Here is a 27,774-nt window from a genome sequence, read left to right on the forward strand (position 1 = left end):
TTTACATATTTATGACACTAATTACTTATTCTCTGTCTTCTTCCACTAGAATATAAACTCCATAGAGGCAGGGATTTTTGTCTGATTATTTCTTGGATGCATCTCAGGTGATTAGAGCATGTCTAGCACTTGGTGGATGTTCAAAAACATTTGTGGAATGAATGAATGAATGACGTGATCTTTATTCTTGAGGAGCTTGCAGTCCATTTGGGGAAATAAATTATATGTTGGAAAAAAGAACGTCTGCCAGTACCAGGCAGAACGTGCCAAGTGATAAGTGAGTAGAATAGGCCCAAAGTGCTAAGATATTGTCTTTTCTAAGGATTCAGAAGACTGGGCTCAATTTGAGTAATTCACTCTGGAAGAAAACTGATCATAATCTCAGAAAGTGAAGATGGGAGTAAAACATTTTAGAAGAGAGCAATTTAGGGCCTCAATGCCACTGCATTTCTGAATTTAAAAGGAAGCTATTTGTTGCCAAAAAGAAATACAAAAAGAGTTCATTCCAACTGAAGGTCTCTTTCTTCTTTGTCTACAAAAGTACAAAACTATGTCCCACTAATGGGCATTTTGGTTAATGCATATGCAGTGGCTGTTACTAGGTGCTAGGGGTGGGTGTACAGAAGAAGGAAACAAGAAATCAGTCTGGAAGCCCCACTTCAAATCAGATTTTTCAAGTCAGTTCACCGCAAAATAAAGAGGGGAGGGAATTAAACAGTTACTAAGAAACAGAAGAAAAAAATATAAGTGGGCCAAGGGAAAAGCTTTTAGTAAATGTGAAAAAATCATGCTGACACTGATGATGGGCCACTTAGGAGTGATTATTTCTAATGGAGCAAAGAGGGGCAGCGGGTGCTGTGAGATGCAGGCTGGGGTCTCTTCAAAGAAACCCCCGGCTTCCCAACTGTCACTTTGTCTTTGGGCTGGAGCTGACATTCTGTTAATGCATCCCACCCCTGCATCAGCTGTCCCTAAGTGCAGCCACTTAGGAGATGAAGCAATTTTTGGTACAGCTTCTCTTTGTCCATTGAGCATTTTTTTCAGGGGCAGTTGAAGGCTAAACTGAAAGAGAAGCGGATAAAATTTATCTGTGCCCCAAGACGCTCCTCCAGTCCTTTCCCTCTCACTGTTGACCTCTCCAGTGCCTCAGGAACCAAATGGACTGCAGGCTTTTTCTTCTTCTTCTAGCTAAACAGAGGAAGACATGTTTCTGGTCATTTAGACTGACATCCTTACTACCTGGTTTCTAATACGTTTCTCCTCTTGGGATTATTAGTATTTTAAACCTTTGCTCTTCAGTTGTGATCTGAAAAATTCTGCCTTCCCTGGAAGGTTAAGGAGAATTTAAGGATCTAAATTCATCTAAAAATGGGGCCCAACCTGCTTTCAGGTTGCTTTGGTCAAAGGAAACGGTTTGGATCTTTCAGGAAGCCCTGAGGGATGGCAAAAGGATTCTTCTGGACTTTACTGTTTTCATCTGCAGCCCTAAGGCATGGTCTCTGCTCAGACTTGGTACTGAGGACCCCCTTGGCTGGCTATCTCCAGCCTTCTATACCGTCTTCCTTCTCACATATATAACGTCCTTTTCTTCCCTTTCTCAGCCAATTGGTGCCAGCCGTCGGTGATACAGGGCTTGTACTCTGGGCTTTATCCCTTGACTCCTGGCTGACACCTGGTCTGATTTCCTTGACCCTACCCTGAAGCAGGGTGACCCCTGCCTTGAACATTTTACAAAATCATTCGCTTGTTTGCTATAAATCTTAAACTCTCCAAGTTCATTATGGGGAGGATGTCCAGAGTGGTTTAGGAAGGAGACTCAGTTCTAATCGTTTATGAGAATACAGGTAGAAGCTTGAATGTGGCTTGTACTTGTATGTGGACTGGGGTCATCTATGAAAGTCAGGTCTGATCATCATCTAGTAAACATCTCCGAGTTGCACCAGCTGTTGGTTACTGCCTATGAGGAAATTGGTTGCTAAACATTTTTAATATTACCTCAATCTACTGTGGCCCAGAGGCCAAGTGGTAGAATGGCAAAAGCATGAACTTTAGATTCATCCAGACATGGATATTAATTAATGTGTGACCTTGGGCAAGTTACAAAACTTATTTACGTCTTTTTTGATCCCTGTGATTTCCCTATGTTTTCTGCAAGGGTTAAATTAGATGACAGAAACAAAATATGTATCACAGTTTCTGGCACTATTATTTTACTTATTTATTTGTTTATATTCCTGAACTACTTTCTTGGAGAGAAGTGAAAGGGGGGAAGTAGTCAGAAAGGAACTTCTGGAAAGAGAATGGTTCCAGCAGTTACTCAGAATGTTTAGTCCCTTCTACCATTCTCTAAAAATAAAAATAATTTTTAAAGTATAATTATTATTATCTCAAACCGTAAATACATAGACTCACAGGTTGATAAACAATCTTTATAGCACTGAACCCAAGCCTTAGTTTATCATGTAAGTCTCTGCGTTAAGGACATTGAATAGCATGGTATATAGTATCTTGGCTCATAACTTTAAAAGAAAAAACACTAAAAAATAGTTTTAAAGGCAATTCTCATATCCACTTCCCAGGGAAAATATGATAACTCAGTGAAAATATTTCTACATAGATATGACATAATAAGGCCCACAATTTGTGATTTCTGATCCTCTAAGAGAATACAAGAGTAGACCTTGGAAACTCTGGATGAATGAATAGTTTATGTAATCCTTGGTCTAATTCAAATCTCAAATATGTACTTTATTTTTATACCTCCAGAACCTGAAACAATGACAGGCATTTAGTTGGTGATTAACAAATTTTTATGTGACCAATGAACAGAGACACCATTAGCCCAATTCTAATTATCCTGAGCTATGTATATTAGCTTCTAAGCTATAGACTTCTAAGCCATAACATACCTGAAGTTGCTGCCTATCTCTATTGCAAGTCTGCAATGTATTTAACAAAAAACAATGCAGGGGAATAGATTAGGAGAAACCAGTGGGTCTTCATCAGGGGTGATGTTGCCTCCAGGGCACATTTGGCAATGTCTAGAGACATTTTTGATTATCATAACCAGGGGCTGGGACTGCTAATGACATCTAGTGGTACAGGACCACTCCCTACAGCAAAGAATTGCCTGGTCCCGATGTCAAAAGTACCGAGGACAAGAAACTCTGGCCTAAGCAATGGATATTTGAGACTGGCACTTAGCACATCACAATAATGTGTAATTCTGCCTTCTGCTTCTCATGCTGAATGCCTTATGTACTCACCCATAAGATGTGTATTCCAGGCATTTAGGTAGATTTTCCATTATCTGACTTTACTTTGCCTGCCCTTTTACAATACGGCAGAGGCTATTCATCTTAAGTTAAAAAAAAGCAAAATGACTGAGTGAGTTGTTAGAGGAGCATTATGCATCCTTTTTATAGTGACAGTCTGCTGGTTCAGATCCAATCTTTACCTGCTGTAAAATGGAGATACTATATACCATTTACTCATCTCTGCTTATCTCCTATTTTTGTTTGTCTGGCTGTAGTTTCTTGGCCTCATAAAACAAAACCATGGCTTAATGTGCCCTTCTATATAGCCTTGGTGAAAACTTTGGGTCCTCAAAAATGTACATAGTGCAAAAGTTACAAAAGTCATTTCATATTATGACTTCTGTTTAGTGCTTTCTGCAGGCCTTAGCACTTTCTCACCCGGAGTCAACTGTCTACATTGGAGCATAGCCGTGCAGAGATATGCAGAGCTAACTGTGGACCCTGGACTCTCGTTTAGCTTCAGATACTAAGTCCCTCCTCACCCGCCAGTACATAGAGAAGTTTGTTTCTTTTGTTGTCACCCCTCACTTGCGGTTCCTTGGTTTTTCCTTACTTGTGTCTGTTGTGAGAAGGTAGAGAAATTTAATGAAGAACAGGAGTGCTGGATTCAACATTTGGGATTCATATCCTGATTCTGACATTTAACAGTATTTTACCTTGGAAAGTTTCTTAATGTCTTTACCACTCAGATCCCACATTTGTATACATGGGAACAATAAAAGAGAGTTGTGAAAGTAGAAAATGAGGAATGTGTGCTGTCATGCAGCAAGTTCTCAATAGCAATGTTATCATGATGATTAATATTGATATTTATCTCTTACACATCATATCTTTCTCGTCTCTTCTCTGTATTAATAGTAATGGGATAACTTCCTCTCCAAATGTCTCTGTTTTCTCTGTTCCATATATTCCTGATTGAAGACTGGGAATTTTAAGGTGATATTGGCAGAAATAGAAATGTAGCACTTTTAATTTCTCTATCTGGCAAGAAGTGTATTGTATTTTGCTGACAAAGAATCTCAAAAGTCATCCTCAATTTTCTGTAGTGATATCTTTCGCAAATCTTTAAATGTAGGGACAGAATAGCTATAGAAACGTTGCAGTTACAACAGAAAGCAATTTGATACGTTATTCTTACTTGTTTTGTTTTCTGTTTTCAATTTTTTCTGATATAACTGAACTAAAGTACATATATTTAAATATAAAATTTGATTAGTTTTGAATCATGAAATCATTGCTACCATCAATGTAAATATTTCCATCACCCACAAAGGTTTCCTCATGCCTTTTTGTGGTTATGTTTACTTTTTACTTTTTCATAAGGCCAGGAGATAAGAATTGACTAGATTTAGACAAATCTTGCATTTTCTGAAATAGACATGCAGAATTATAACTAAATTACCATGAAAATAACATAAACTTTTCCTTTGAAATCCAAGTGGGACATGTAGTTGTATCAGAACATAGATTCTTGGACCCTATAACTGTATAGAATTTACTCATTTGTTCACTCAACAAATATACATATAAGCATCTACCAGGTCCTGTTCCAGGTGAGGACACAGGGCTAAAGAAGACAAATTCCCTGGAAAGACTTATTGAGGAGAGAAACAAAAAACTAAAAGTCTATGAGAAGAGTAGGAAATCCCACATTATTTTTTTAATGCAATTTAAAAAGAAGTGGCAGAAATAGAAGAATACCGTTGCAAGCACAAAGTTGTGATAGGTTTGATCACAAAAAAGAATTTGCAAATATCATTTATATGTAATAAGGCTTCCATAACAAAGCTGAATTTTTTATACTTGACCCTAGTGTTAGAAGAGACGGTGAAGAGCAGAAGTGTTACTTACATTCAAAATAAGTATATATTAATGCAATTTTAAAATACTGTCTTGGGACTTCCCTGGTGGTCCAGTGGTAAAGAATCTGCCATCCAATGCAGGGGACGCAGGTTCGATCCCTGGTCAGGGAACTAAACTCCCACATGCCACGGGGCAACTAAGCCCCCATGCGCATGCCACAACTATGAGCTCACGCTCCTCAACTAGAGCCTGAGTGCCACAAACTATAGAGCCCATGTACCCTGGAACCTGTGGGCCACAACTAGAGAGAGAAAACCCGCATGCCACAACTAGAGAGAAGCCGGCGTACCACAACCAAGAGCCTGAGAGCCGCAAGGAAAGATCCTGCATGCCTCAATGAAGATCCTGCGTGTGGGAACTAAGACCTGACACAGCCAAAAACGTAATAATAATAAATAAATCTTTAAAAAAAACTCTTAAAAAAATAAATAAAAAATAAAAATACTGTATTGACATCAAAATTCTTAGAGGGACAATAAGGACTAATCAAGAGCAATGAAGTTCAGGATGTTTATTAGCTAACAGTGCAGTAAAAAATATCATCAACTTATAAAATAAGCTCTATAAAGAAAATGTTCAACAAGTCAAATGAGTTCATATTTTTTTTAAAGCACAACATAACATTTACTTGCTTAGGGTAGATGGGGAATTTTTATATTATTGCTCCTATGCTCCAGTTTATTTGAACAAAAATGGTTTATATCTTAAGGTTATTAGACATTTTAAAATCTTAATAAGCAAACCTTCAGAAAAACAAAATAGCTCCTCTAGCATTCATTGTTTAGCTTACTGTGTGACACTTATTTTACATATGCTGTCTCACGTGAATTCAAAACAACCCAGTTATGTATCATGTTTTCCATTTAAGGGAGAAATTGATGATAGCCAGTTGACACATTTGGGGACAAAAACCTATAGCCTTATGATTATAAGCTGGATCATAACCCAACAGTAACTGACAGAAAAGCTAACCTCCTAAAAGGGAGAGCACTAGTGTATAACTTTAGCAGAGTGAACATCTGTCACAATTAAATTCATAATTGACATGATGAATTAAACTTCTACATAATAACAAATATAGTTTAAGAGGTAAATATCAAAACACTTCATGGCCCTTACCTCTTTTTGGTAAGATTGCTGTGGATTTTAAGTCTTTTTTTTCCCTCTGCTCTTTGTTATCAAGTCTTTTTACAGCCAATATGTCTTACTTTTTCTAGCAGTCAGGATAGGCTAAGTTATATTGTGATTAAAAACAGCGCTCAAATCTCAGTGGCTTTACAACATGCAAGTTTAATTGTTTCTCCTACAACTTGTCTAACATGGACTGGTATGGTGGTTCTCTACATTGTAGTTGCTCCAGGACCTCTGTCTGGACACTTGCCCACATCATCATCATGGCATGGGGAAGAAAATGTGACAGACTGATCACTGGCTTTTAAACCATCCACAAGGAAGTGATTCAGTACCTTTGCTCACATTTCATTGGTGAAAGAAAATCACATGACTTTGCTTAGCTTCAAAGAGTGTGAGAAAATGCAATTCTGACCTGTGCTTAAAGCAGAGCCAGGTATATTTGGTGAATAGCACTAATAACTATAAAACTTAATTAATAACTTTTTAATGTTCTAAAATATGTTATATAATTTTTAAAAATCTACTTAATTAAAAATTAATTATATTAATTTTCCTGGAAAGTTTATAGATTCCTGTTAACCAACCTTATGATGCCAAAACCAAGATTATTCCTAGTGTCCCCCCTGGGAACTTACTTATGCCTCCAACCTGTCCAGTGATGATACTCAGTCATCTCAAGCTCCAGGGTCAGCTGTCTCCACAGGGTTACTTCTAAAATGCTTATATGCTCTGATTTCAGGGCATGACTGATACTTCATGATCTCTTCTGACCTACTTGTTTTTATTCTTGGACACCCCTCACTGACACACCCTGTGTTTCAATCACAGTAGACACGTCACCATGCTACAAATTCACCACACTGTTCCACAGCTCTGTTCCTTTGAATTTCCTAGCCTACCTAACCTTAGCATATGTTGAGTTTAAATGTCAGCTATATTTACTATCTCTAACAAGCTAATCTCCCTTTTTGTTTTGTCATAACACTTTTTATGTGACTCTTTTAGCATTTACTGTATTATAATTTATTTGTAATACCAGGTTTTAAGTACTTGGAGAATAGGAAACATCTTACTCATGTTTGGTTCTTCTCTGGCCAATAAAGGGCCTGATAATAAATTAGTTTATTTAATCAGTATGTATCATCATTATAAAATAAGTTTATGAAGAAAAAGTGATTTTAAAAATAATAGTCACCTTCAAATTAAGTATGATGCTATAGGAGTAATGAGAAATGACTTCTCTCCATCTAACACTGAGAACTGATGAAGAAGTTAGCCCAAATTAAAGAAGAATGGTGAAACTTAGCTGAAGGACCACATGTACTGCCTTGAAATCTGAAATCCATATAGGGTCTGTTAGTTGACTGTCTATCAACTAGGCTAATAAATTAAAAAATAAATGTGGTATCATTTATAAAGTATAATTTAATACAACTCAAATTTGCCTATATTTAGAAAAGCTGAGTACATCATCCAGAGCAATCTACAGATTTAAGGCAAGCCCTACCAAAATACCAATGATGTTTTTTTCTAGAACTAGAAAAATCCATCCTAATATTCATTTGGAATCTCAAGAGGTCACAAATGGCCAAAACAATCTTGAAAAAAAGAACAGATTTAGAGGTCTCACACTTCCTGATTTCAAAATGTATCACAAGCCTACATTAATCAAAACAGTATGGTACTAGCATAAAGACAGATACATGAAATAGAATAGAAAGGCTAGAAATAAACCCTCACATATATAGTCAAATGATTTGCAACAAGGATACCAAGACCATTCAATGGGGAAAGGACTGTCTTTTCAACAATCAGTGTTAAGAGAACTGGATATCCATGTGCAAAAGAAGAAAGCTGGATCCTCACCTTATACATTATACAAAAACTAATTCAGAATGGATTAAAGACCTAAGTTTAAGATGTAAAATTAGAAAAACATAGGGAAAAAGGCTCATAACATTGATTTGGCAATGATTTCCTGTATATGACACCAAGGGCACAGAAAACAAAAGTAAAAATAGATAAGACTACAAAATCAAAAACTTCTGTGTATCGAAAGACACGATAAACAGAGTGAAAAGTCAATCTACAGGATGAGAGAAGATATTTATAAATCATATATCCAATAAGGGAGGCAATCTCCAGAATACATAAAGAACTCCTATAACTCAATAACATAATTTCAAACCACCTGATATGAAAATGGGCAACAGACTTAAATAGACATTTCTCCAAATAAAATATACAAAAAGCCAAAAAGCATATGAAAAAATGTTCAACATGATTAATCACTAGGGAAATGTAAATCAAAACCACGATGCTATATTAGCACACACCTACCAGGATGGCTACTACCAAAAAAAAAAGGAAAGAAAGTAATGTGTTGGTGAGGATTTAGAGAAATTGGAACCCTTGTTCACTGTTGGTAGGAATGTAAAATGCTGTATTTTTTATGGAAAACAGTAGGGTATTTCCTCAAAAAATTAAATATAGAATAACCATATGATCCAGCAATTCCACTTCTGTATATACATCCAAAAGAATTAAGAATAAGAATAGGGTTTTGAAGAGATATTTGTACAGCCATGTTCATAGAAGCATTATTCACAATAGCAAAAAAAAATAGAAGTAACTGAAGTATCTATTGACAGAGGAACGGATAAACAAAATATGGTAATTACATACAATGGAATATAGAATATTATTCAGCCTTAAAAAGGGAAGGACATTCTGACACATGCTGAACATGAATAAACCTTGAAGATATTATGCTTAGTGAAATAAGCCAGTCACAAAAAAATAAATACTGTATGATTCTACTTTAATGAGGTATCCAGTGTAGTCAAATTCATACAAACAGAAAACAGAATGGTGGTTGCCAGGGGCTGGGGGGGAGGGGACGTGGGGTATTGCTGTTTAATTGGTATAGAGTTTCAGTTTTGCAAGATGAAAAATTTTTGGAGATTGGTTTATAGCAATGTGAATATACTTAATACTATTGAACTGTACAATTAAAACTAGTTAAGATGGTAAATTTTATTTTATGTGTATTTTACCACAATCAAAAAATTAAAAAATCTGAATACAATATTATGGTGCTCTATATGTGGTTTAAGACAACTACAACTAAACATTGCACGCATGTTTAAGTCTATCTCTACTCTAAACTCACGACCAACAGAGTTACAAATAATGCTGTCAGTTCTACAGTCTTTCAGAGCCCATCCTAATCTCCTAAATAGTGACAATAAATTATACAACATTAAATAGTACTGAGGAAATAATATATATACAATTATATAAACAATATCACATTAGGTCACTATGTGTTTATCTGTTCCTACACACTATGTGAGTAAAATTTGCTCAGCCTAATTTAGATTTACTCCATTATAACAAAAAACAATTGACTTTCAAGAATTATTGGTTTAGCAGGCAGAGAAAACCATCTGTGTATCTCTGGTTTGCCAGTAGCCTCTGTGAATACTCTTTGACCTTTGCAGTAGTGTAAAGGCATAAGGAACCCTTTGTCAAAAGTGTAAAAGCTAAGACCTGGGCAGTGTTTGAAGGTCCTTTAGATTAGGCTTCTTTTAACATATAAATGCAAATATCTTTGCCATGTTACTTCTTTTTTTCCCCTCAGCTTTATTGAGATATAATTGGCACATAAATTTGTGCAAGTTTAAGGTGTACAGCATGATGAATTGATACATGTACATATTGTAAAATGATTACCATAACAGGGTTACTTAATACCTCCATTAACTCACAAAATTACCATTTCTTCTTTTTTGGGGGTTAGGAGGTGAAAACACTTAAGATCTAACTCTTTTAGCAACTTTCAAGAATATAATACAGTACTGTTAACTATAGTCACCATACTGTACATTAGATCCCCAGAACATATTCATCTTATAACTAGAAGTTTGCACCCTTCCACTAATATCTCCCCATCTTCCCCACACCCCAACCCCTGGTGACTACTACTCTACTCTTTCTCTGAGTTTGGCTTTTTTAGATTTCACATACAAATGAGATCATATAGTATCTGTCGTTCTCTGTCTGACTTATTTTACTTATTATAATACCCTCAAGGTCCAACCATGTTGTTGCAAATGTCAGAATTTACTTCTTTCTCATGCCTGAATAATATTCATGGAATGTATGTGTATGTGTGTGTGTATATATATATTTACATACATACATATATTTACATACATATATATATGTATATACACACACACACATTCATATACATATTTTTATCCATTTATCCATAGACAAACACTTAGGTTGTTTTCATATCTTGGCTACTGTGAATAATGCTGCAATAAACATAGGAGTGCAGATATCTCTTTGAGATTCTAATTTCATTGTTTTGATTAGATACCCAGAAGTAGGATTGCTGGATCATAGAGTAGTTTTATTTTCACTTTTTTGAGGAACTGCCATAATGTTTTTTATAGGGGCTGCACCAATTTATATTTCCACCAACAGTGCACAAGGGTTCTCTCTTCTCCACATCCTTACCAACACTTATTATTTATTGTCAACAGATCTTACTGTGATTTTGATTTTCATTTCCCTGATGATTAGTGATGTTGAGCATATTTTCATGTAACTGTTGGGCATTTGTATGTCTTCTATTCAGATCCTCTGACCATTCTTTAATTGAATTGTTTGCTTTTCTGCTATTGAACACCGAGTTACTTCTTAATATATAATAGGTACTCTTTTCTTTAAGAATAGATGAAAACTGAATATTAAAGATTATGCTTAAAACATTGATCTAGTTCCTTGGCTGAGTTTCCAATGACAGCTGATGGTATTTAAAAGAAAAAATTTATATCATTTCCTTTGGTCTCACAATATGCCAATAAGAGCTCTCTGACCTTCAGCCACACTTCAGAAAAGGGAATTACAGCTTGTCATTTCTCATTGTGTAATTAATAGGGTAATTAACAAGTTAGTGTTAAGCTTTCAAGTGCTGACTTACTTTTCTTTCTTTCATGTCAACCCAATTATTTCAATTGGGTAACAGCATAAAAGTTCATTGTGAAAATGGAAGGGGAGATTTTTTAAAATGATTGACAAATCAAACTCATCAGTCATGCAATTATCACTTTTTGCAAAATTCTTTTAAGTTCAATTAAAAAGTAAAACTATTTGTAAATTTGCTGAAATAGATATTATAAAACATTATATCAGTGCTAGATTATTCTAAATCATATTAATTTACACTTGACAATTTTTATTATATTTCTGTTACAATGTTCTTCCTATGTATTACAACTAATTCAAAGCTGTTTAAAATACTCTAAGGACAAAAATATTTAGCTGAATTAAAACTACTCAATGTGGAAGTTTACACAATGAATATATATTTTTAATAAGTGCTACATAATTTTATCAGTATTTAATCACTACAAACCATTCCAGTTTTATTTAAAATTTTAAAATGTTTTCATCTATGAAATTATGCCTTTATTATACTGACAAATTTGATTATCAATTTTTTTCAAAATATGATAATTTGCATATTATTCAAGATTAGATGGATCAGTGGTTCTTTTTTTTTTTTTTTTTTTTTTTGTGGTACACGGGCCTCTCACTGTTGTGGCCTCTCCCGTTGTGGAGCACAGGCTCCAGACGCGCAGGCTCAGCGGCCATGGCTCACGGTCCCAGCTGCTCCGCGGCATGTGGGATCTTCCCGGACTGGGGCATGAACCCATGTCCCCTGCATCAGCAGGCAGACTCCCAACCACTGCACCACCAGGGAAGCCCAGTGGTTCTTAAAGTTAGTCAAAATTAGATATATCAGGAGAGACCTTCAATATGGCGGAAGAGTAAGACATGGAGCTCACCTTCCTCCCCACAAATACATCAGAAATACATCTACATGTGGAACAACTCCTACAGAACACCTACTGAATGCTGGCAGAATCCCTCAGACTTCCCAAAAGGCAAGAAACTCTCCATGTACCTGGGTAGGGCAAAAGAAGAAAGAAAAAACAGAGACAAAAGAATAGGGATGGAACCTGCACATCTGGGAGGGAGCTGTGAAGGAGGAAAAGTTTCCACACACTAGGAAGCCCCTTCACTGGTGGAGACAGGGGTGGCAGGGGGAAGCTTCAGAGCCACGGAGGAGACCGCAACAACAGGGGTGCAGAGGGCAAAGTGGACAGATTCCGGCACAGAAGATCGGTGCTAACCAGCACTCATCAGCCCAACAGGCTTGTCTGCTCACCTGTCAGGACGGGTGAGGGCTGGGAGCTGAGGCTCCGGCTTCGGAGTTCAGATCCCAGGAAGAGGACTGGGGTTGGCAGCATGAACACAGCCTGAAGGGGGCTAGTGCGCCACAGATACCTGGCAGGGAGTCCGGGAAAACGTCTGGAACTGCCTAAGAGACAAGAGACCATTGTTCCGGGGTGCGCGAGGAGCGGGGATTCAGAGCATCGCCTAAATGAGCTCTAGAGACAGGTGTGAGCCGCGGCTACCAGTGCAGACACCAGAGACAGGCATGAAACACTAAGCTTCAGGCAGCAGCCACTAAGAACCTGTGTGCAAGCACAGGTCACTATCCACCCCTCCCCCCCCAGGAGCCTGTGCAGCCTGCTACTGCCAGGGTCCCGTGATCCAGGGACAACTTCCCTGGGAGAACACACGGCATACCTCAGGCTGTTGCAATGTCATGTTGGCCTCTGCCGCTGCAGGCTCGTCCCACATTCCATACCCCTCCCTCACCCGCAACCCCTCACCCCTGGCCTGAGAGAGCCAGAGCTCCCTAATTAGCTGCTACTTTAACCCCGTCCTGTCTGGGAGGGAACAAACACCCTCAGGCAACCTACACGCAGAGGCAGGGCCAAATCCAAAGCTGAATCCCAGGAGCTGTGCGCAAAAAGAAGAGAAAGGGAAATTTCTCCTAGCAGCCTCAGGAGCAGCGGATTAAATCTCCACAATCAATTTGATGTACCCTGCAACTCTGGAACACCTGAATAGGCAAAAATCATCCCAAAATTGAGGTGGTGGACTTTGGAAGCAACTGTAGACTTGGGGTTTGCTTTCTGCATCTAATGTGTTTCTGGTTTTACGTTTATCTTAGTTTAGTATTTAGAGTTTATTATCATTGGTATATTTGCTTATTGACTTTGTTGCTCTTTTATATATATATATATATATATATATATATATTTTCTTTCCTTTTTCTCTTTTTCTGAGTATGTATGTATATGCTTCTTTGTGTGATTTTGTCTGTATGGCTTTGATTTTACCACTTGTCCTAGGCTTCTCTCTGTCCGTTTTTATTTATTGATTTACTTTAGTATAGTTTTTAGTGCTTGTTAATATTGGTGGATTTGTTTTTTGGTTTGGTTGCTCTCTTCCTTCCTTCTTTTTCTTTTTCTTATTACTTTTTATTTTTAATATTTTTTTCATTTTGTATTTTAATAACTTTATTTGATTTGATTTAATTTTTTTCTTTCTTTCTTTCCTTTTTTCTCCCTTTTATTCTGAGCTGTGTGCCTGACAGGGTCTCGGTGCTCCCACCGGGTGTCAGGCCTGTGCCTCTGAGGTGGGAGAGCTGAGTTCAGGACATTGGTCCACCAAAGACTTCCTGGCTCCACATAGTATTAAATGGTGAAAGCTCTCCCAGAGATCTCCATCTCAATGCTAAGACCCAGCTCCACTCAATGACCAGCAAGCTACAGTGCTGCACACCCTAAGCACCTAGAAGACAGAAACACTACCCTACCCATTAGCAGAGAGGCTGCCTAAAATCATAAAAAGGTCACAGACACCCCAAGACACACCACCAGATGCGGTCCTGCCCACAAGAAAGACAAGATCCAAAGTCATCCAACAGAACACAGGCACTAGTCCCCTCCAACATGAAGCCTACACAATGCACTGAAACAACCTTAGCCACTGGAGGCAGACACGAAAAACAAAGGGAACTACAAACAGGCAGCCTGCAAAAAAGAGACCCCAAACACAGTAAATTAAGCAAAATGAGAAGTCAGAGAAACACACAGCAGATGAAGGAGCAAGGTAAAAACCCACCAGACCAAACAAATGAAGAGGAAATAAGCAGTCTACCTGAAAAAGAATTCAGAGTAATGATAGTAAAGATGATCCAAGATCTTGGAAATAGAATGCAGAAAATACAAGAAAGTTTTAACAAGAACCTAGACGAACTAAAGAGCAAACAAACAATGATGAAAACACAATAAATGAAATTAAAAATTCTCTACAAGGAATCAATAGCAGAATAACTGACACAGAAGAACGGATAAGTGACCTGGAAGATAAAATAGTGGAAATAACTACCACAGAGCAGAAAAAAGAAAACAGAATGAAAAGAATTGAGGACAGTCTTAGAGACCTCTGGGACAACAGTAAAAGCACGAACATTCGAATTATTATAGGGGTCCCAGAAGAAGAAAGGGACTGAGAAAATATTTGAAGATATTATAGTTGAAAACTTCCCTAACAAGGGAAAGGAAATAGTCAAGAAAGTCTAGGAAGTGCAGTGAGTCCCATACAGGATAAATCCAAGGAGAAACACGCCAAGGCACATATTAATAAACTATCAAAAATTAAATACAAAGAAAAAATATTAAAAGCAGAAAGGGGAAAACAACAAATAACATACAAGGGAATCCCCATAAGGTTAACAGCTGATCGTTCAGCAGAAACTCTGCAAGCCAGAAGGGAGTGGCAGGATATATTTAAAGCGATGAAAGGGAAAAACCGACAACCAAGATTACCCTACCCAGCAAGGATCTCATTCAGATTTGATGGAGAAATTAAAACCTTAACGGACAAGCAAAAGCTAAGAGAATTCAGCACCACCAAACCAGTTTTACAACAAATGCTAAAGGAATTTCTCTAGGCAGGAGACACAAGCGAAGGAAAAGACCTACAAAAACAAACTCAAAACAATTAAGAAAATGGTAACAGGAACATATGTATCAATAATTACCTTAAATGTAAATGGATTAAATGCTCCAAGCAAAATACACAGACTGGATGAATGGATACAAAAACAAGACCCATATATATGCTGTCTACAAGAGACCCACTTCAGACCTAGGGACACATCTCCTGAAAATGAGGAGATGGAAAAAGATATTCCATGCAAATGGAAATCAAAAGAAAGCTGGAGTAGCAATTCTTATATCACACAAAATAGACTTTAAAATAGACTATTACAAGAGACAATGAAGGACACTACATAACGATCAAGGGATCAATCCAAGAAGAAGATATAACAAGTTTAAATATTTATGCACCCAACACAGGAGCACCTCAGTACATAAGGCAAATGCTAACAGCCATAAAATGGGAAATCGACAATAACACAATCATAGTAGGGGACTTTAACACCCCACTTTCACCAATGGACAGATCATCCAAAATGAAAATAAATAAGGAAACACAGCTTTAAATGATACATTAAACAAGATGGACTTAATTGATATTTATAGATATTCCATCCCAAAACAACAGAATATACTTTCTTCTCAAGTGCTCATGGAATATCCTCCAGGATAGATCGTATCTTGGGTCAAATCAAGATACAAATCAAGTCTTGGTAAATTTAAGAAAATTGAAATCGAATCAAGCATGTTTTCTGACCACAACCTATGGGACTAGATATCAATTACAGGAAAAATTCTGTAAAAAATACAAACACATGGAGGCTGAACAATACACTACTTAATAACCAAGAGATCACTGAAGAAATCAAAGTGGAAATCAAAAAATTCCTAGAAACAAATGATAATGAAAACACGATGACCCAAAACCTATGGGATGCAGGAAAAGCAGTTCTAAGGGGGAAGTTTATAAAAATACAATCCTACCTCAAGAAACATCTCAAATCAACAACCTAACTTTACACCTAAAGCAATTACAGAAACAAGAACCAAAAAATCCCAAAGTTAGCAGAAGGAAAGAAATCATAAAGATCAGATCAGAAATAAATGAAAAAGAAATGAAGGAAACAATAGCAAAGATCAATAAAGCTAAAAGCCGGTTCTTTGAGAAGATAAACAAAATTGATAAATTATTAGCCAGATAAATCAAGAAAAAAAGGGAGAGGACTCAAATCAATAGAATTAGAAATGAAAAAGAAGTAACAACTGACACTGCAGAAATACAAAGGATCATGAGAGATTACTACAAGCAACTCCATGTCAATAAAATAGACAACCTGGAAGAAATGGACACATTCTTAGAAAAGCACAACCTTCCTAGACTGAACCAGGAAGAAATAAACAGACCAATCACAAGCACTGAAATTGTGACTGTGATTAAAAATCTTCCAACAAACAGAAGACCAGGACCAGATGCCTTTACAGGAGAATTCTATGAAACACTTAGAGAAGAGCTAACACCTATGCTTCTCAAACTCCAAAATATAGTAGAGGGAGGAACACTCCCAAACTCATTCTATGAGGCCACCATCACCCTGATACCAAAACCAGACAAAGATGTCACAAAGAAAGAAAACTACAGGCCAATATCACTGATTAACATAGATGCAAAACTCCTCAACAAAATACCAGCAAACAGAATCCATCAGCACATTAAAAGGATCATATACATTGATCAAGTGGGGTTTATCCCAGGAATGCAAGGATTCTTCAATATACACAAATCAATCAATGTGATAAACCATATTAACAAATTGAAGGAGAAAAACCATACGATCATCACAATAGAGGCAGAAAAACTTTTGACAAAATTCAACACCCATTTATGATAAAAACCCTCCAGAAAGCAGGCATAGAGGGAACTTACCTCAACATAATAAAGGCCATATAAGACAAACCCACAGCCAACATCATTCTCAAAGGTGAAAAACTGAAACCATTTCCTCTAAGATCAGGAACAAGACAAGGTTGTCCACTATCATCACTAGTATTTAACATAGTGTGGGAAGTTTTAGCCACAGCAATCAGAGAAGAAAAAGAAATAAAAGGAATCCAAATTGGAAAGGAAGAAATAAAGCTGTCACTGTTTGCAGATGACATGATACTATACATAGAAAATCCTAAAGATTCTACCAGAAAACTACTAGAGCTAATCAATGAATTTGGTAAAGTAGCAGGATACAAAACTAATGCACAGAAATCTCTTGCATTCCTATACACTAATGATGAAAAATATGAACGAGAAATTAAGGAAACACTCCCATTTAGCACTGCAACAAAAAGAATAAAATACCTAGGAATAAACCTACCTAAGGATGCAAAAGACCTGTATGCAGAAAACTATAAGACACTGATGAAAGAAATTAAAGGAGATACAAACAGTTGGAGAGATATACCATGTTCTTGGATTGGAAGAAGCAACATTGTGAAAGTAATGATATGACCCAAAGCTATCTACAGATTCAATGCAATCCCTATCAAACTACCAATGGCATTTTTCACAGAACTAGTACCAAAAAATTCACAGTTTGTATGGAAACACAAAAGACTCTGAATAGCCTAAGCAATCTTGAGAAAGAAAAACGGAGCTGGACCGAATCAGGCTCCCAGACTTCAGACTATACTGCAAATCTACAGTAATCAAGACAGTATGGTTCTGGCACACAAACAGAAATATAGATCAATGGAACAGGATAGAAAGCCCAGAGATAAAGCCATGCACATATTGTCACCTTATTTTTGATAAAGGGGGCAAGAATACAATGGAGAAAAGATCGCCTCTTCAATAAGTGGTGCTGGGATAACTGGACAGCTACATGTAAAAGAATGAAAGTAGAGCACTCCCTAACACCATACACAAAAATAAACTCAAAATGGATTAAAGACCTAAATGTAAGGCCAGACACTATAAAACTCTTAGAGGAAAACATAGGCAGAAGACTCTATGACATAAATCACAGCAAGATCCTTTTTGACCCACCTCCTAGAGAAAGGGAAATAAAAACAAAAATAAACAAATGGGACCTAATGAAACTTCAAAGCTTTTGCACAGCAAAGGAAACCATAAACAAGATGAAAAGACAGCCCTCAGAATGGGAGAAAATATTTGCAAATGAAGCAACTGACAAAGGATTAATCTCCAAAATTTACAAGCATCTCATGCAGCTCAATATCATAAAAACAAACAACCCAATCCAAAAATGGGCAGAAAATCTAAATAGACATTTCTTCAAAGAAGATATATAGATTACCAACAAACACATGAAAGGATGCTCAACATCACTAATCATTAGAGAAATGCAAATCCAAACTATAATGAGGTATCATCTCACAATAGTGAGAATGGTCATCATCAAAAAATCTACAAACAATAAATGCTGGAGAGAGTGTGGAGAAACGTGAACCCTCTTGCACTGTTGGTGGGAATGTAAATTGATACAGCCACTATAGAGAACTGTATGTAGGTTCCTTAAAAAACTAAAAATAGAACTACCATATGACCCAGCAAACCCACTACTGGGCATATAACCTGAGAAAACCATAATTCAAAAAGACAGGTGAACCACAATGTTCATCGCAGCTCTATTTACAATAGCCAGGACATGGAAGCAACCTAAGTGTCCATCGACAGAGGAACGGATAAAGAATATGTGACACATATATACAGGGGAATATTACTCAGCCATAAAAAGAAAACAATTGAGTTACTTGTCGTGAGGTGAATGGACCTAGTGTCTGTCATACAGAGTGAAGTCAGTCAGAAAGAGAAAAACAAATACTGTATGCTAACACATATATATGGAATCTTTAAAAAAAAAAATGGTTCTGAAGAACCTAGGGGCAGGACAGGAATAAAGACGTATAGATAGAAAATGGACTTGAGGACACGGGGAGGTGGAAGGATAAGCTGCGATGAAGTGAGAGAGTGGCATGGACATATATACACTACGAAATGTGAAATAGATACCTAGTGGGAAGCAGCCACATAGCACAGGGAGGTCAGCTTGGTGCTTTGTGACCACCTAGAGGGGGTGGGTTAGGGAGGGTGGGAGGGAGACACAAGAGAGAGGAGATATACGGATATATGTATATGTATAGCTGATTCACTCTGTTATAAAGCAGAAACTAACACACCATTGTAAAGCAATTATACTCCAATAAAGATGTTAAAAAAAGAGCTCTCGCGTGCGCCATGTCTGGTTCCTCCAGCATTGCCGCTATGAAGAAAGTGGTTCAACAACTCCGGCTGGAGGCTGGGCTCAATCGCGTGAAGGTTTCCCAGGCAGCTGCAGATTTGAAACAATTCTGTCTGCGGAATGCTCAACATGACCCCCTGCTGACTGGAGTATCTTCAAGTACAAATCCCTTCAGATCTCAGAAAGTCTGTTCCTTTTTGTAGTAAAATGAATCTTTGCAAGGTTTTTAAACCACTTTTCATAAACCGGTGAATATTCAAAGGAAAGCTAAATCTGAAGCCTGTACAAAAGCCTGTCTCTATAACATGTGCCATACTATACGAACTTCTACTTTTGTCAGTCTACCTCTCTGAATATTCATGAATTTCTGTTTCACAAGGGTAATTATTTTATATACACTGGTGGCAGCATACAATAAAATAGTATAAAAAATAAAAAAGATGTTAAAAAAAATTTAATGTATCAATGTTTCTCAAAGTGTTGTCACTAGACCAGCAGCATCATGATCCCTTGCTAACTTATTAGAAAAAAACTCTCAGGCCACATCCCACATGTACTAAATCAGACACTGGGAGTAAAGCCAGCAGGCAGTGTTTTAATACGTTTACCTAATGATTTTAATGCACACTAAAGTTTGAGAACTACTGGACTAGGTTATGCTTTTATAGGAAAAATCATCTCCCAAATCATAGCAATTTAACAAAACAAGATTTTATGTCGCATAAAAGCAAAGTCTGCTGTAGATCTAAGTAATTTCTCAAGGCAGCTCTCTTCGATATTTTGGGTCAGCATTTTGGGATACTTCAAACTTATAAGCACAATTGGTATGGCAAGGAATGAGTAAGCTGGAGAATTATGTGACGTGCAATTAAATGCTTCCATCAGAAACGAGCAACACTACTGCTCACATTTCACCAACTAAAGCAGTCCACGTGGTCACACTAAAATTCAAGGATTAAGGACCGGCCTTCCCTGGTGGCGCAGTGGTTGCGAGTCCAACTGCCGATGCAGGGGACGCGGGTTCGTGCCCCGGTCCGGAAGGTCCCACATGCCGCGGAGCGGCTGGGCCCGTGAGCCATGGCCGCTGAGCCTGCGCATCCGGAGCCTGTGCTCCGCAACGGGAGAGGCCACAGCAGTGAGAGGCCCGTGTACCGCAAAAAAAAAAAGAAATTAAGGACCTTCAATCTCCTGAGGTCTAGAAGTAGAGATAACCACATACTGGTAAACATTAGTAATGCATATCACAATTAGCTATGTTTCCTTTTCCAACTGCAAGTCCCTGAGTATAAACACAGAGTTACCGAGTAATAGGAGCTGGCCTAGAAATCTCTAGTTTTAACAGTAGCCCAGGAAATCCCATTATCTGATATCAATTAAATTTAAGAACCAGTGCTTTGGATTTTAATGTTAATATCTGTTATATAATTAACTTTGTTTTATCAAATGGAAGATGATTGAATTTACAGAAATGCAAATATTTATGACAAGTAAAATAATGTCTTTGGTTATTATAAGAAGGCAAGGAGAGGTGTCTATTAGGCTTTGTATCGTCATTAGCGTTTACTAGCCAAGGATAGATTTAATACATGTTTAATGCATTTATGCAAAAAAATTCATTTCTTGAGCTTCTTTTTGAACCACTGAAATATGAAGAGTAGACACTGTACCACCTCCAAATTGGAATAATTCTGAAATAATGATGTACAGTTAGCCTGTCTAGAATTTGGGTGTTAACTCTTTCTTGCTTTCTCTAAATGTTTGCGTCTAGAGGACTCTGTCCCCAAATATAGTTTACATACCTTATATTAAAGCAAGATAAACATTTATAGAATGTTCAGTAGGAAACAGAAAACTGTTTTAGAAGGCAGTCATGTTCACCTGATGTATAATGAGTATTTAACCTAGGTTTTAATCCATTCAGGATCTCAATTTTTAAAAAAGTGTTTCTGATACTGAACCAATTTATTTTTAATCCAGTATCCAATAAATGATCTATTACATCTTGCAGAAATGAATATATGTTAGATTTATTTCTTTTCTTCTTTCCCTGAAGTCTTGTCTCAGTTAAAAATGAATCCTATCACTATTTTATGGGTGAATGCTATGGACCATAATCACTACTAAGTAATTCATATAAAAATGAGCCTCTATGTGGAAAAGTCTCTACACTGAGTTATTTTTAAAGAAATGACATTACTATTGCAACGAAGTAATGGAACATATACATATCTAACCATATATGTACATCTATACATAAACACATATACACATATAAAAAAATGACAGATGTCATAAAAATCTCCTTCAATTTTCAGTTTCTTAAAAAATCCTTCTCCAAACTAAAACAAACAAAAAAAAACTGCCTTACTTAGAATTCTTTATCTCTTTCTCCCTTGGTTATTTTTTACCTTCTTGCTTTTTATCTGAAATACTCTTCCTTCAGAACTCCCACGACGTATTTCCTCAGCTCATTCAAGTCCTAGCTCAAATTTCGCCTTCTAAATAAGGTCTCTTCTAATAACAATCCAACTTAATATTGCAGTACTCCCTCCTTGTACTCCTTATATGCCTCCCTTGCTTTATTTCTCTCCATAACACTTATCACATTTGATGCTATATATATACATATTTATTTTGTTATTGTTTATCACTCTACACTAGAATGCAAACTCCACAAGGCAAAGAATTTTTGTCTGTTTTGTTCACTCTTGTACTTCTAGTACCTAGAACAGCGATGACACATAGTAAATGTTTGATAATTACTTGTGAACTAAATAAAGAAATAAGTTATTAAAAAAACAAAGGAAGAAGCAAATAAATGGAGGAATTAATTATAAAATATTTAGAGCTCTTAGGTTCAGGAAATCATCACCTCTGCTAAATGGGTCATGTGAGCATGCTGAAAATTGTACTCTAAAATTGATGATGAACTATTTTATCAACTAAACTCTTGCATCATACAAAGAATAGAAATACCAACTCATACAGGTAGAAGTCAGGGAAGGTTACTTCACAAGTTTACTTTGTAAGAATATTTTAAGGTACATCTGAAGGTGGTGAACAGATCACCAAATGAGAAGGGCATAACAAGCTGAGAGAACAAATTGTGCACAGCAAAGAAACTTGAGATAGCAGAGCATGATTGGTAATGGAGAACTACAATTATTCAAGGAAAGCTGTAGCATAAATATTGAGAGAGGAAATACCAGGGAAATAAAATCAAAGGGGCACGAGAGTGCCAATGATGAAGGCTGCATGTGTCATGCTGAAGAACTAGAACTCATTCTTCCAAGAACTGAGGAACTGCCAAACAGCTTTAAGCCTGGGCATGACATCACCACACTGTCATTTCTAAAAACACCATCTTGTCTGCATCAGAGACATGAACTTAAATAGGGTAGAGGGCAGAACATGGTCTAGGTGGTTTACGATAAAGATGTTAACTAAAACAGATGGTAGGGATGGAGGACAGAAGTAAATTTGAGAAATGTGAGATAAAAATGAGAAGTATTAAGCGATCAGTTGGAAATGAGGGAAGAGAGAAAGACAAGAATCTAGAATGACCACTAGGAATCTGGCTGGGCAACTGGATAAAGAGGGAAAGCTAGGAGAAAAAGCAAGTTTTGGAATAAAGGTGATGAGTTTGGCTTTTGTTATGCTGGGTGAGATGTGCCTGTGGGACATCCAAATAAAGATGATCAATGGGTGGCTGTATCTCTGAGTCTGTCACTTGCTAGAAGCAACTGAAGATGTCCAGCAGTGAGTCTACAACATACAGGCAGAGAAAGGCATGAGTCAGATGGAAGGCTTTAGGGACAGTGAGGTAAACAAGTAGAAAACAAGAAGCCTGGGAATAAAACCTGAACAGCATCAGCTTTTAAGGAACAGAGAAAGAAAAAAGAGTTTAAGAATATGAGAAGGGGAAAAAATGGCTGAAAAGGACACGACAAGGAGAGAATGATGGCACAGAGGCCAAACAAGGAGAGTTTTAGTCTTTCACTGAAGAAGGGAGTAGTCAAAATTGTCAAGAGCATCAGAGAGACAATTTAAGTACTATCGTTCCCCTACACTGCATAGAGGAGACAGAGAAGACCAGGAAAAGGCTAAGGGAAAAGTAGTTACCAGAATGCTCACGACAATATGTTCCAGATTTAAATATAGAAAACTGGCAGTGTTTGGTCATCACCAGGGTATTATTCTCACTTTATGATTTTTTTCTTTCCCAACAAAGGCAAATACTACTGATCATTGAAGTCTGGTACAAGTCCTGCTTCTTCTATTTCTTTACATATGTATTTATTTCACTATCTGCAGAAATACAAATTGTATGATTGTTGTGGATTAAAAATTTTATTTTTGTCTTTTAGGGCTGGCAATATTTCAAAGATTTTAAAACTTAGAGAAATAATTAGTTCTATGAATATGTTTAAAAATACTGTCGAGTAATCAAAATTTAAGTAATAATATTACAAATAATTTTGAGGCTTGCTTAAATGGAAATAAAGAACCTATGTCCATGCAAAACCAACATGGTGGAAACACTAATACACCAAGCTATGTAATCAAATATATCCTAATAATTAGGTTTAACTCATAATTGCTAATTGTATTTCCACTTGGAATTAGAGAACTTGAAGCTATTTCCACTTGGGATTAGAGAACTTGAAGCTTTGCACTTAGAACATATAACATATAATCATCTTAGATCCAAATTACCCCACTCCTTTAAATAAAATTAAAATTATTTGGTTATATGTTTTATAACACAAAAGTTGTTATATTATTCAAGTGTTAGTATCTTCTAGAAATATATTTTTCACATCAACTTCTATTGAATTATTTTAGTTATCCTATTTAAATATAGGTACAAAATAAAATAAAATAATTTTTTACTCTTACTAACTCCAAAAGCACACACAGATGTATCTAGAACATAGTCTATAAATAGAATTCATTCAAGTTAATGAAGTTAGTAAAGAAATCATTTCTGCTTTTGCTTAGGATAAAGGTCCTGGCCTTTTTTTCTTTTTCGTACCATGGAAATTAATCAAAGCTAAGTTTGTTAAATATTAATATCTAAAAGAAAATACTGATTTTGCTTCATTAATTAAAAAAAAAATTACATTCTCTTCCTTAAATTCTTATCATGTCTATATTCATCTCCACGACTGCCTACTCACTAGCATAACTCTGACTTTTCTTGACCTACCATGACCTAGTTTTTTGTCAATTGTCTTCACTTCCTCATATCACAAAGGAGTCCAAATGGAGAAAAGAGAAAAATGCCACTGGGAGCATTATATGCCCATACTAAATTCCTACTTTTCAAGATGGATTTCCACCTCCAACACCACTGGATGATTCTGGGGTGCTTCAAGATTAATGTGTTAAGAACCAGATTTATTATACCCTTTCCCACATTTCTTTTTCTTGTTTTCCTTTTTAGTAAATGTGCCATTGATGAGTAACCCAGACCAGAAACATAGAGGTCATCCTTACTGTCTCTGTCTCCATCACTTCTCCACTTATTTACTTACTAAGTCCTACAATTTGTATCTCCTAAATCTTCCTAGAATTCTCTGCTTCAAAATCATTCTATCAAAACCTCTTTAATTGAGACTATTATCTTGTTTTCAACTTGATTAATTCAGAAATTCTCTTGCTTCTGGTCTTGTCCTATTCCTTACCGTATCTCAATAGCCTCAATGCATTCTCCACACTGGTGTCAGAGAACCTTTACCAAAATCGTTCTGATTGCGTCATTCCTGTTCTTAAAGTAAAATAATGACAACAAAATGAACCAAATCAAAACACAATAACTACCATTATATCATGGTATTTAACAAAGTGGTTTCTGCAGTTTACTGCCTTGGGTCAAAACCCAGACTTTCCATCTACTTGCTATGAAAGCTTGGGCAAATTATCTCAACTCTCTGCATCTAAATAGTCTCATATTTTAAAAAGTGGGACCAATAACGATTCCTTTTTCTTAGAGTATAGTAAGGAATAAATGGCACATAGCACATGCCATTTCTATTATTGAGAGTTTTAAGCTCCTACTATGTGGGCACCATGAGGCACTCTGCATATCTCACTCATCATGACAACAATCCCCTGATGTATATACATTATCTTCAATTTACAAATGTGTCAACTCAAGTTTTTAAAGTCAAACAACTTGCTGAAAATTACACAACAGAGCCAGGATTTCAACCCATAGTCCAGTCAGTGGATATCCCTCTCTCTATATTCTTTTTTGATTTCCTAGGAAAGGAACTGAATGGGTGTATGTCCATCCCTGAGGCACTCAACAGTGGTCTGGAAAGCAGGTTCACATCATGCAAACATGACTGGTACTGCTGTAACATGCAGATTCCAGGGCAAAGGAGCTAGTAAAAAGCTCTTTTTTATTTCTCCTACGTTGGCCTTTTATACATTCTCCCTCATCCTTCCTCAGTTTCCTTGTTTCTGATGATCAGTCGTAATGAAGTGCCTGTCGTTGCCTGACAAACCAGCTCTCAGGCATCCTCACATTTTCACGTGTTACACCCTTATGCCCCTTCTCTAGTTGAAGCATTTCTACTTGTCCTTTATGATAACTTAATGATAATGGCATCCTCTCCAAAACTCTCCTCTGCCTTTACCAGGCAGTTTTAAAACCTTCCCTCCCCTAAATTCTTTTCATGTCTCTATTCATCTCCTAAGCTCCCACAATATTTTTTTCTTGTCTCTCTCTGCACTTGATACACTATAACAGTATCCTTCTCACATGTTCTATCTCCCCCTCACTCAACTTTGAGCACATGGGGACAAAGTTTTACCTATAATACTGTCCCTTGTGCTGAACATAGCACCTGGTATACAGAAGATGCTTGATAATGATTGTTCAAGTAAGTAAATGAGTAAATATATTTAATTGCTCTTAACATATAAGCACAATTCACTCCAGATATCTTATAAAATTTTTGAAATGATTATTGTTGAATCTATTTACTCAATGGCGAGTACTAAAGAGCTACCTAACCTAAAATGACCTCTGACAGATTACTTAATCCATTGGAGCTTCTTCATCTAAACACTGGATATAATAATACCTTTTTATGCATTCATTCCTTCAATATTTATTTAGGTATTTCCATGAGCCAGGTAATACCTAGGTGCCAACGATAGAATAGTGGGCAGCCTTACGGTCCATCCTATTCAGATGTGTATTTGATTGAGTGGAAAAGTCAGCCAAGAAAAGTCATTCATAGTGTGATGAATGTTCTCATAGGGGATGGTCATGGGAGTACTGCAGTGCTATGGGGATATGTTGAGGGAGACCTATTCCAGGCTTGGGAGCTGGGGGTCAGGACAGTCTTTCTTTGTGACATCTAAGCCAGATGGTATGAATGTGTGTGTGTGTGCAAATACACATGTGCATGTGTGTGGGTGCTTAGTGGGGAGGAGGAGTTGGGGCCAGAATGAGAGAAACAGGTGGACTGGACAGTATTTTCGGAACCTGAAAGAAATTTAATGGCTCAATTTGAAAGACATAAGTGAGGGATTTAGACTTAAATATCATTGGAGAGGTACAGGGACTAGATGAAGTCAGGTCTTGTAAGCCTTCCAAAAAAGTTTTAACTTTATCCTTAGAGCAAGAGAAACTATTAATAGGACAATGGGTCAGAATTGCATTTTTAAAAATTACTTTAACTGCAGTGTGGAGACTGGATTAGTAGAGAGACTGTTAGTAATAATCCAGGTGAAAGATTTTGACTTAAGAATTAGTTAGAAAGCATGAAAGAAATGAACAGATTTGAGAGTTCATAGAGATGTAGAATTAACAACCATTAGAGCTTGATTGTGGGACTGAAGAAAGGTAGGAATCAAGGAAGATGTTCAAGTTTCTGCCTTGGGCTGCTGGTGGGCAGAAAAGCCAGTTACTGGAGGAAGCAAGGATAGTGAAGTGTTAATCTGTTTCCCTAGAATTGTTTTGTTTCTATATAATTGTTTTGAAGATTAAGTGTAATAGTTTATATGATAGCAACTACCTCGATGCCTAGGGCACCATAGCTGCTTTCTGTAATCATTTCAATTTCCTTCTTCTCTTTTCCAAAGTTGTACCAGTAATTTAGTAGCAAAACTGGGCCTAGACTCCCAGGCTTTTGTTTACCAGTCCAGAGTTCTTTGTTAATGGACTGCTGATCTATAAACAAAGATGAAACATAGGAATTTTAAAGCAAATATTCACAACTTATCCTGGAATTGCTTACAAGCTGACAGCTATCCAACTTATTTTTAGTTTATGTTTAAAATGAATCATATGTTCCAAAATGACTGACAGAA

At 36.8% G+C, this 27,774-nt stretch overlaps 2 protein-coding genes across 4 annotated transcripts in view; one reads left to right on the plus strand and one right to left on the minus strand.

The window, feature by feature from the left end:
* Window positions 1-27,774, minus strand: part of GRIK2 (glutamate ionotropic receptor kainate type subunit 2) — a 638,585-nt gene that overhangs the window by 364,317 nt on the left and 246,494 nt on the right. The window lies entirely within an intron of this gene.
* Window positions 19,433-19,770, plus strand: LOC132530579 (guanine nucleotide-binding protein G(I)/G(S)/G(O) subunit gamma-5-like). Its single transcript, XM_060167810.1, has one exon. The coding sequence runs from the start codon at window positions 19,443-19,445 to the stop codon at window positions 19,647-19,649; it is 207 nt and encodes a 68-aa protein (XP_060023793.1). The 5' UTR covers window positions 19,433-19,442; the 3' UTR covers window positions 19,650-19,770.

Source organism: Lagenorhynchus albirostris, chromosome 12 (genome assembly GCF_949774975.1).
Source record: "Lagenorhynchus albirostris chromosome 12, mLagAlb1.1, whole genome shotgun sequence".
NCBI lineage: Eukaryota > Metazoa > Chordata > Mammalia > Artiodactyla > Delphinidae > Lagenorhynchus > Lagenorhynchus albirostris.